Here is a 10,829-nt window from a genome sequence, read left to right on the forward strand (position 1 = left end):
AAAAAAAAAAAAAAAAAAAAAAAAACCACAGCTGATTGACAGTAATTTATTAGTCGCCCTAATCTCCCAGGGAAAAGAAGCAAGAAAACAGGTGTTATTTTGAAGAAAATTTTTAAGACACTGACAGAACAGCTTAAACAGACCATGTATGTAATATACAAGTGAACCTTGTTATACTTACCCCACATTGAAATACAAAACTGACACCACCATTCTGGTTTAGTAGCTGACAGAATAAATCTGTTCTGTTCTTTCTGCTTTAAAGTTTACAAGCTACTTTATATGCATCTTCTTTACAAACCTGTGTTTTCCCATCTGGTCTAATCCAGGGCCATGATCCATTCCGCCCCAGGGCCTTTATCCTTGCAGTAAGTCTGTGTGCCAGGAGGATTGTTAAGGGCATGCATTCCTCAGTTTCATCAGTGGCATAGCCAAACATCAAACCCTACATTGAAAAACAGGGTATAGTTCAAAGCCACTCATTTCCATATTCTGTTTCCACTTCTGAAGCTGTCTTTGCCACCTACTTTAAAACTACTCAAGCTTAGAAAGAGATAGCAGTAATAGGGAGCCTGAATACACTATGATACATAGCTAGTTTGAAGTAACATTTATGCATTTGCATGCAGGGTAATGGCCTCTAACAAGAATCAGAGCTACACAAGGATCTGCTCCCAAGAATAACTCTGTGTTAAGACTTCACCATAAAGGCTTAATAGACATAAAGGTCATAAAGTGCTGCTGAGCCCTCTCCTCACCCCTGACAGATGGAAAAAACGCAGCATTTGACTGCTGAGAAGCAAAAACAAGCCACCCAAAGGACTTGAAAGCCCATCACCGCCACCTACAGATGAAAGGCTTACCTGCAGCACTATCGAGTATGGCCACTGGATACAGGCAAAGCCACTTTCACAGAAACTAGTGAAGGAAAGTTTTGCACTTGTGCAGTATTTAGCCATTAATTCTTAAATTTTAAAATGCACAGTGACTTTTAAGCAAAGGTTCGGATTCACCACAAATCTAATTGCTCATGTGTATACTAAATTGTTTATGTGCCTGGAGTAAATTCTCATTACCTGATCCCCTGCTCCAATGTCATCATCACTCTTTCCATAGGAGACAGCACGCTTGATCTCTTTACACTGTTGTTCTAAAGCTACTAAAACTGTACAAGTCTTATAGTCCAATCCTGGTGAAGATAATTTTAGAAAGTTAAGTCAAGCACACTGAAGATTTCACAAACTGCTAGAAAAGCCTTTATGGATTACTTAGTCATCTTGGCTAAAGCTTTTATAGTTTCCAAGACTTATATTTAATTTTGTTATGCCAGCATCATTTTATATTGCCAGTAGAAGCAGACAATATGAGCACAATTTTATCACAGTCTCAGGACATTGGCAAGTTCAGGGTATTAGCTGAAACCCAGGCTCTTGAACTGAGAGGCCCAATGTAATCCTGCAAGTTGCCCCACTACAGGTTGTCACATTGCTTGTGGACAAATATCTAGGCTCAGACCACTCAGGCATTCAAATCTGGACAGTATGAGTGTAAAAAGCTACCAGCAATTGTTACTCATTTTTCTGTGTAGTAGGTTCTATAGAAAATTTTCTATAGAAAATTAGGTAGAATTGGAGAAGAGCTATGTATGTTATGAAAAAAAAAAGAGGAAGATAATCATGAAAGGGGAGAACAATCACAAAAATGGTTCAACACTAGAACGAAGCTACTGTGGGAAATATGTCAAGAATGCAGAAAGAACTCCTTTGGCCATGAACTTCAAGTCTCAGAAGAGACAGCCCGAGAACAAGGAACATCCGTGTTAAAACTTTCACAGTATGAACCTTCAGGTGTCCCCACCTTCTCCTGTCATTTGTGCATGCACCAGTCCTTCTGCATCAGAGAAGCAAGAGGTACCTGGTACTTTGAAGAATAAATCTCTTACTAATACGTCACCTTAAAATAGCTCCTTTAGTACCAGCTGTGGCACTGAAAAATATATATCAATATATGTGCAGTTTTTTCTGAGGTCTGAATCCAAACTTGCTTTTATTTTCCAGAACACTGTTAAGAACATGACCATGACATGTAGAACAGATCCAACAATGAACATGTGAAGAATCTCACTCACCTTTGGAAGAGTCATCATACCCTATCCTCTTAAGGGTCTCTCTTACAATTTGCTGGTAATCCACTATAGCTTGGGAAGTAATCTCACCACAAAGCAAAATCATTCCAGTTTTTGCTACACACTCTGAATAAGAAAGATTAAACACAAGAATTCTATTGCTACTATTTACAGTTAATCAGATTCTGAGGTTGGTTCTATAAACAACTGATTACTCACAAGGGAACTTATTGTAATGCCTCTGCATGTATATAGCTCTAAGCAACCCCTTCTCTCTCTACCCAAAATGAACATCAAAACTGCTGTGTTGGGGGAATCCATCTAACTCAACTATCCTATCGCAACAGTGGCCTGCAGAAAATGTCTAGGGTGAACCATAAGAACAGGTCATGCATATAGCACTATTTTTCAAACACTTTACACTTTTCCAGTCTTCAGTAATTTCAGTTCAGGAACTTCCTAACCTGAAGCAGAATCATTTTTTAACAGTTGGCATTAATAGTCACTGATAGATTGTTACATTAATTTATCCAGTTGTCCTTGACAACCATGACAACTTTCAGCTTTACAGCAAGAAGCTCCACAATTTCATTACAAATGTTGAGCAGACACATTATATACTGCTTGTTTCAAGTGTCCGCCTAGCACCCAAATTTTGTAGCATGCCTTCTTCAGTTTGTGTTGCAACAGATAGCAAACTATCACTCTCTAGTCACCACATCCATGTAACCTGTAATTGTATAGCTCTATTTCATATCTAATTCATTCTTCTCTTTTCCAGATTGAAGAGGCCTATGCTGTTCACTGGAATTCTATGACAATAATAACATTTGTTACTCTTTCCGGTACTTTTTACAATTTTACTATAGCCTTTTGGGAAATGGGGGAAGGGGAACAGACTGCACACAGTATTAACGACAGAGGCAACTATGGATTTATACGGTGCCTTAATGATGTTCTCAGTTTTGCTCTCCATTCCCTTCCCAGCAATATCTAACACTCCTTGTGGTTTTTGACTGCTACTGATCACTGTCCATTTTCACAGAAGTGCAAGTCCAACCCCAACCCCTCACTTGTGAGCACCTGCAGTCATCTCCAAACATTTCTCCTTATATGTTGGGTTAAGAATGCCCCCTGTTCCTTTGCATTAGTCTACACTGAATTTCCTCCATCACTTTCTTCATCCAGTTACCATCTTGCTATGTAATTTTATTTGTTTCAAGTTTAAGTACTACAGGCAAGACCTCCGTTTGTTCCACCGAAGGGTAAGTTACTATAAAGTTTTTGGTTCTTAGAAGGATTGACTTCGTACAGGATTAAGTCCCACCAAAGAGTATTTTTAAACGCCAGTACTAGGTAAAAACTTCCACCTTCTTTCTGGTATTTTAATAGTATATGGTTAGTTAATATTCTCTGTCGACTCTGACTTACTGGACACACTGAGAAGGACTTTTTTGTTCAAGAAAGAATTTGATTTCACTTATCACAGAGGAATTGGGATCATTAATCGGCCTTCTGTCTTATACTACTTGCACCTAGCATTCTATTGCTTGACTTTACTGCTGTTAGTTTGTTGGCAGTACATGGATAGCCCAGCCCTATCCTGCTTCAGTGAAGCAGTGCCAGTGAAGTAGCTCAGAACATCATCTGCCAAACTGGTTGATGATAAAAGACGAAGCAGCAAATAAAATTTAGAGAATTTTACAGGTACCTGTCTCTACTGATAGACAGAACCTACTTTAAACATCTCTGTGAACTGCATTTCATAGTTTTGTAAAATAGGTTGTTACAGTGACTTAGTATTTATACAATGCTCTGAATTTTTTTCAAAACTTTGAGGCTTGCACAACAAGGCAGAAGTACTGTACAATATGAGACAGGAAGTTTTACCCAGTAAACCCTGTACTGAGTGAACTAACTACTTTCTACTCTCCAACCCACTACTTTGTAAGAAAATAGTGTCCAGACAACTAGGAAGACTTGTGCTTTAACGCTAATTCATTCAAGTCAAGTTTTCTGACTCCAGTCAGCAGTTTTGATGTTTTTTTCCCATCTGATTATAAAAATCAGGAATTTACATAAATAATCATGCCACACCACAGTATTCTTACTATCTGGTATTCGGTATTTCTATTTGGTAAGACAAACTGATCATATTTCTCACATCTCTTAAAACATATTTTTCCATCCTTGTCATTTTTGTAGCTTTTCTCTCTTATGCTCTTCAGTTTTTAGCAGTTTTCAGGCATCATGCAATATTCAAATATATGCTTTATTAAGTCAAATACAGACATTAATTCCTCTCTCCACTTCTCACTGCTCACATCTATGCTTCCAAGGATCGCATGAGATTTTTTTAGATCAAGTGTCATATTAGTCATTGTATTCCTGGGATGCAGCTAGTTCTCTGTTCTGTAACTCTACTGCATAGTTTGTTCTAAGAAAGAGATGACTTTGCATTCAGRGAGCTCTTTAGAAACATTCCTATTCTTTGGAAATATTCCCATCTCCATTTCCAGCGTTCACTCCCCACTGGCAGCTGCACTCAGAGTACTCTGATGACCTGTTCTTATGGCTCTGGAAGAGATGACATTGCATAGTGACAATGTCCATATACAGCATAGTTCTAAGACAAAGTCCCAAGAAAAAGGCAAACCACTGCGGTGAGGGTCACATTCAAATCAACTGCGTACTTCATCTTACTGTGAACCAAAGGCATCACCCCACTTTTATAAAGGCAGGATAAATATGCATCTAATACTTCCGGATTTTGTGTTTTACTAGCACATTTTACTTATTATATCAAGAAATATGCCATACCATGTATCTTTCCCCAATTCTCTCTTCCCCAATTTTCTTGCATTCCTCATTATCCCTTCAACCATACATTTGATCATTTTAAACTTGYATGGAATACTCCCTATTTCCTTTCCCTATTTATTTTTTTGCAGCTTTTTTCCTGTCTTTCCTTCAGCTTAGAGTCAGGATGCCAGAGTTGGCCTTTTGTCTGTGGAACTGTCAACCGCCAGACACCTACTACAAGAATCTTGGATCAGAGGATGTTAAGTCGGCATAGATTAGTTTCTTGCACTTTGTTCATCTGTTTTTCTAACTGCATTGTACTTACCACAGGCAACTCGGGCATCTGGATCAATAGTGAGATGCGCATCCAGAACAGCATCGCTTATCTGATCACACATCTTATCTAGAGGACAAAAATAAGAAAGACATAATATCTCTTCTTTTGAGAAGAAAAAAAAATAATTTCTTGGTAAAACTTCCTTTCTTGTGGGCAACAGAATTCTGCTAAAGCAACTGCCAAGATGCAATTTTAACAACTTAAATCCTGAAATGTGTGCATTATGTATGTATGTATGTATGTTTTCACTCCCCTCAAGTCAATCCCAGCTGATGCATCACTGTCATCTGCAAGGACCAGCAGCTTACTAGGTGAGGGAAAAATGAAGAAGGCCCATGAAAGCATCCTGAGATGTTCATTTCAATAAAAGAGAAGATACAAGACTTTCCAAAGAAGAATTTCATTACATGATAGCTACACTCCTTCTGCAGGAGGTTTCTCTTCCTCCCCTTGGTTTTAAAATTTGTATTGCACTTTGTGTACAAAGAACCCACTTTCATCTGCATTTTGTAAGTGCCAGAGGTCTGCATTTGCAGCACTGCTGATTCTTTCACTACCTGGTATCTCATGTAACAATTTTTTTTTAATCACAAGAGGCATTCCTCTTTCTAAAAACCCATGCTTTAGATTGAAGCCACTGTTGGAATTACCCACAACTATTCAGCTCATGTGAGTTTAGAGAAGAATTTGCAAACCTTCTCAGGGATAAGCAGCACTGGCCATTCACAAATTTTCACAGGGAGATTTCCCGACAAGACAGAATAAAAGGACAAGAAGCATTAGGACATAATGCATTAGACAAAAATGTTTTTACATATTCTGCCTTTAACAACTTATTGAGGTTCTCTGTCTCATCAGGATAAGTGAATCTGCTCACTAGAGGTTGGGAAGACAAATGTGATAGTAATGTAACTGGTCTCAAACTATGCCAGTTTGACCTAATCAATAGGTACGCTGAGAAAATAGATACTCAGAAAAAAATGTAGTTGCAAACCTTCAGTGTGTGACATCACCCTGATTTTACCAGTATTAGACTTTTTGTCTGTTATTCCATTGCAGAAAAGCAGCCAGATAATGTTATTTTTAGTCTTAACATTAAAATATGTCATTTAAAGGTTATAATAATAAGACCTGTTGCCACCTTTATAGCAAATTTCAGCCATAGAATTCCTTCAGGGGCTCTAAACTTCCTCCAATACATCAGTTAACAAAGCTTGTAGATAAGTATTTGTCTAAAAATATCTGTATGAAAAATAGCTGCATTTAATGAACAGCACGTAGAGCACAGGCACTGTCCTTCAGTCCCAGCCCTAGAAAGTAGACTGATTTTATACAGGCTGAAGCTTATATGAATTGTATTAAGGACATCAACATGGCAAAAAAAGCACATTTAACATTACAGCATTATCTGGAATGCCGCTCTGATGAAAATTAATGCTTAATATTCCAAATATCAGAAGTCCAGAATTAATGATCGTCTATTACAGAGAGGGCTATAAAGTTATGTCTTTTCATTAAGAATTGCTAAGGAAATCAATGTCCAGTATATGCAGCAGCTCCCAGTCTACCTGTAAAAGACTTCCCCATGCTCCTCCTCTCAAGCAAAAGTTTAAAATTTAAATGTAATTGTATACTGAACATAAATTCTTTTAAAGTGCACAAAGAAATTAATCAAAAGTCTAACCAAAATAATTGACTGGTCCTTCCTTTTCTCCATTAAGATAGAAAAGACTTTTGTCATAAAGCCTTCTTCAATATAAGTAATTGATAAAAGGAAAGATTCGATTAGGATTTTGACTTACCAGAATGACCTTCAGCAACAGATTCTGAAGTAAAAAGAAATCGTTTTTCTTTTTTTGAGGGATGACTTGACATCTTTTAGTATCTTTAGCAAGTCTGCAAGTGAGAATGACCCAAAGCAAGTGGATTACAGAAAAAACACACAGAAGGTGAGGTGGAAAGTTTAATATATCTATACAGGTAGCTGACGTAATGGCTTCTGCATGTTTGTTCCTCAGAAGGTCAGCAGATTAAGACTGATATTTGTGGATTTTACAACATACTGCCACAGACACTCCTTTCATAAGCCTTTTGTGTTTGATTAAACTTGCTCCTGCTAAACACTGCACAAGTGTTATCATTAAGTTGAATGTGAATACTACTACCAGAGCTAAGTGCTTTTGCGTACTTCCCAAGCCGCCATTCTCACTCACACCTCTAAGCACTAAGTAAAATGCATTTCAAGATAGTAATAAAACTCATAGATTTTATCTGAACATAGAAGAGCAAGTGACATTCTCTCCTAGGCGTAATTTCCATAAATTGTACTTAGTTGTGGTAGTGAATTGTACAGAAATTCATCCCTTTTTTGTAGGGGAACAGATGTTTTTATCAGTAATTGCCCAGGTGGTAAGCTGTGCTCCTCTTCTCTAATTCTATTTATGTCACTGGCTAAATGAAAATAGCTATATTGCAAACAACAGCACGTTCTGTAGGGAAACTGATAAAGAAAAGTGGGTTCATTATAAATCACTTGAATCCTGAGGCTGAAAACCAGACCCTCGCTCATGTGTTACTAAACTTGTGCATACTAGCCTTTCTCTAAAGAACTCTTACAGTTTGCTAGGATTCTCTAACGACCCCTTTTTGCCTCCTAGTTGCCTTAGATGAAGAAAGACTTCTAGGAAACTGTTGGATTCAAGATACCTAAATGAAACGAGTAAGTTCTGTCCCTTTGGATGCTCTGTTTTACTTTAGCTTACTTCAGAACACACTGCAACACACAACTGTGCTTACTTCAGAGCACATAGCACACTGGAGCACATTAGTGCAGCGCACTGCCACGAAGCCATTTAGGATCTTACAATAGATGTGCACTGTCTTAAAAATTCTTGTTCTACAMAACAGTTTTATTCTGCTGCAATACATTATGTTGAGCTCAGCTTCTATAAATCAGTAACTTCTGAAAACACTGCTCCATAATCTAAACACATTATGCAAGTAACAGAGAAGTACTGAGATGCAGGTGGACAGCTGTCATTGAAAGTTTCACTACTTGACATGGCAAACAAACCACATTATTCACCAGGCTACTACAAGCATATCACAAAAAACACTGTAAGGATGACTCCAAACATCCATTCTGCKAAGTCTTTACTGTGAAAAAGCAGTGTGCTTTTCCCTTCAGGACACTTGTGAGGTATTACGTGATAATAACAGCAGTAATGAAGACAAGGGACTCAAGTTTTATTTTGAGACAAACAAGCCAAATCCAACCCTTAAGCATAGCATGGAATTTTTCTCAACTATTTTACTTCATAGTAACCTTGYTTCCAGAGTATATTTATATTTTATGTTAGGATATATGTACATCCCAATAGCATACCTTTGTTTTCCAGAAATAACTATAGTGTTCTTAACAGTGAACACAAGGCCTAAGAGAATGCTTTCATCTCAGAGATGGTAAAATAGCTTACATATAACTCCTTSAGTTAATTTCACTCAGGCAAAGGAAAATGTACAGCAGAATTTTATTTTAGCTGCAAGCATGACTGGAGAAATTACTGCCTAGTTGTGGTAATTCAAGTAGTAGCAAATATGCTCTAGTGCACTAGTTATGCAACTGAAAACTACCACTATACTTGAGAAACAGTAGTGCACAAAGTGATTCAGATGGAGGCAAAAAGCCACACAAACCCATGTTGGTTTGGCTTTTTTTTYCTCTCTTTTTCAACCCTAGGAGCAAAAGTTTTCAGTGCATAACACTGACTGAAACACTGCTTCACAGATAGTAAAGCTCTGAAGGACAGTGATTGCTCAAGTGTCTGATGGAGAGCAATAAAGACTTTAAACCATAGTTAATAATTATCAGAAATGTTCTATGAAATCCATTAACTCATCTATTTCACTGCCTTTTGTCACCTTCAAAGGGTTTACTATTATAATACAAAATTAAAGTAGTCATGCAAAGATCTGTGTGCTTGGAGGGATTTCACTTCCATGTAACACTCTGAGCTCAAGTGCCACAAAACACTTCATGCAAAACATATAAAAATGTTCACRCAAAGGATTTAAGTCTCCTCCCTTGTTAATTCATTTTATGCTGCACTCTAAACTAATCGTGCTTTACTTCCTGCTTTATACACCCCCAGTTCACATTCAACACATGCATGTTTTATTGTGTGGAGTAAACAAATACTCCAACTCCAACCATGGCTGTTGATAAAAAAAAAAATAGTGAACTTTTATAAGTGAGAATCAAAAACCACAGTTACCAGACCAAGAGGGTCAGGGTTGCCTCTGTGTGTATTTCCTTAGGAGATCAGAGATGATGCAAATGACTGCCCGTGCTTCATGTTATGTTTTTTCCGGGCTTGGATAGAGAAGGGTATTTGGTTTTTAAGAGGAACCAGTCCAAACCAAGATTCTTAACTGGTAAATTTGTTCCATGAATGTCAACTGCTTCTGTAAGAGCCATGGTTTAATTTGTCTCCTTTACTAATGTTTCTTAACCAGATGTAAGGAACTTGTGAAAACAGATCAGAAAGCTGCATTTGCAAAATTGAAAGTTGAACGGAAAGACCTTTTTAAAATGGAACCAATTCAGCAGCTGAACTTTCATTATTGCTGTGCAGCTCMGTATCTCCAAAAAGTGTTACTCTTAGAGCAACAGAAAAGCACCTGTTCCAACATGCCCATGCATAGTCTGCTAATWTCTGGCACACCATTTCAGTATTTAACCAAAGGCTTGCCCTTTTYTATTCTACAAATTAACTTGTTTTTCCCACAGTTCTGCTGTTTTCTTTCATCATCTATACAAAACTTTAGTTCACGTTTATGAAAAGGGATCGAATTCTGAGATTTCACAAAGTGGTTTTTCAAGTCTCAGTCACCTCCTACTCTAATCTGATCACTTTAAAGTTGTATTCTCCTGTTCAGACCATTCAGGTCAGCCTGAAATGGAAATGCTGTTACTTCACCTATCTGTCTCAGCAAACTACTACAGAACRTATTCTATTCTAAGAGCTAACATACTCAGGACCATTTTTTGGACTAAGTTTCTGAGTCTCCATAAATCCTCCCAAGGAGATTTCGCAGCTAAGGCCTACTGCTAGCCTATTTGAGTGCCTGACAAAAGGTTCCCCATACACGTGTTATCAAGCTGCTTAGCTGCTGAAAGTTCTTCCTAGTGAGGTCTGTCAGCTTTGCAGTTCTATCCTGCGGCCTCTTCTGGCTTCCAGTGCAAGAGTCTGGACTGCATCCAGATTTCTAACTCCTTTTCACAATCCTCTTTCCAAGAAGACTACCCAAATTCTCAGGCATATCATTCTTCCAGGCTGATCACTTCTGGAATATAAGCAGGTCTTAARAGCCATCCACTTTCTTGTAGGCTCTAACCAATTTAAGAGCTAATTCCCACCATAGCCAGCTCTATGGCTCTATGGGGCACACTTAAGTGATTTCCAGTAGTTCTTACAACTTTTGACTTGACTGTGCTGTATTATTTCTGATTCCTATGGAGCTTTAGGAATTCCAGAGAATTCCASTACAATTCTAGCATGTTTC

At 37.9% G+C, this 10,829-nt stretch overlaps 1 protein-coding gene across 1 annotated transcript in view; it reads right to left on the reverse strand.

Moving 5' to 3' along the window:
• Positions 1-7,139, reverse strand: part of LOC146600810 (S-adenosylmethionine synthase-like) — a 16,585-nt gene extending 9,446 nt beyond the window's left edge. Inside the window, exons 1-5 of the mRNA XM_085316996.1 lie at positions 7,067-7,139; positions 5,253-5,330; positions 2,129-2,251; positions 1,077-1,189; positions 302-445 (exon numbers count right to left, since the gene is read on the reverse strand). Of these exons, the coding sequence (XP_085173122.1) occupies positions 302-445; positions 1,077-1,189; positions 2,129-2,251; positions 5,253-5,330; positions 7,067-7,139 (531 nt within the window). The remainder of the gene's footprint in view (positions 1-301; positions 446-1,076; positions 1,190-2,128; positions 2,252-5,252; positions 5,331-7,066) is intronic.
• Between the last annotated feature and the right edge of the window lie 3,690 nt (positions 7,140-10,829).

The sequence above is a fragment of the Rhea americana genome, unplaced genomic scaffold (assembly GCF_003343005.1).
Source record: "Rhea americana isolate MKP2758 unplaced genomic scaffold, rheAme1 scaffold_115, whole genome shotgun sequence".
Lineage (NCBI taxonomy): Eukaryota > Metazoa > Chordata > Aves > Rheiformes > Rheidae > Rhea > Rhea americana.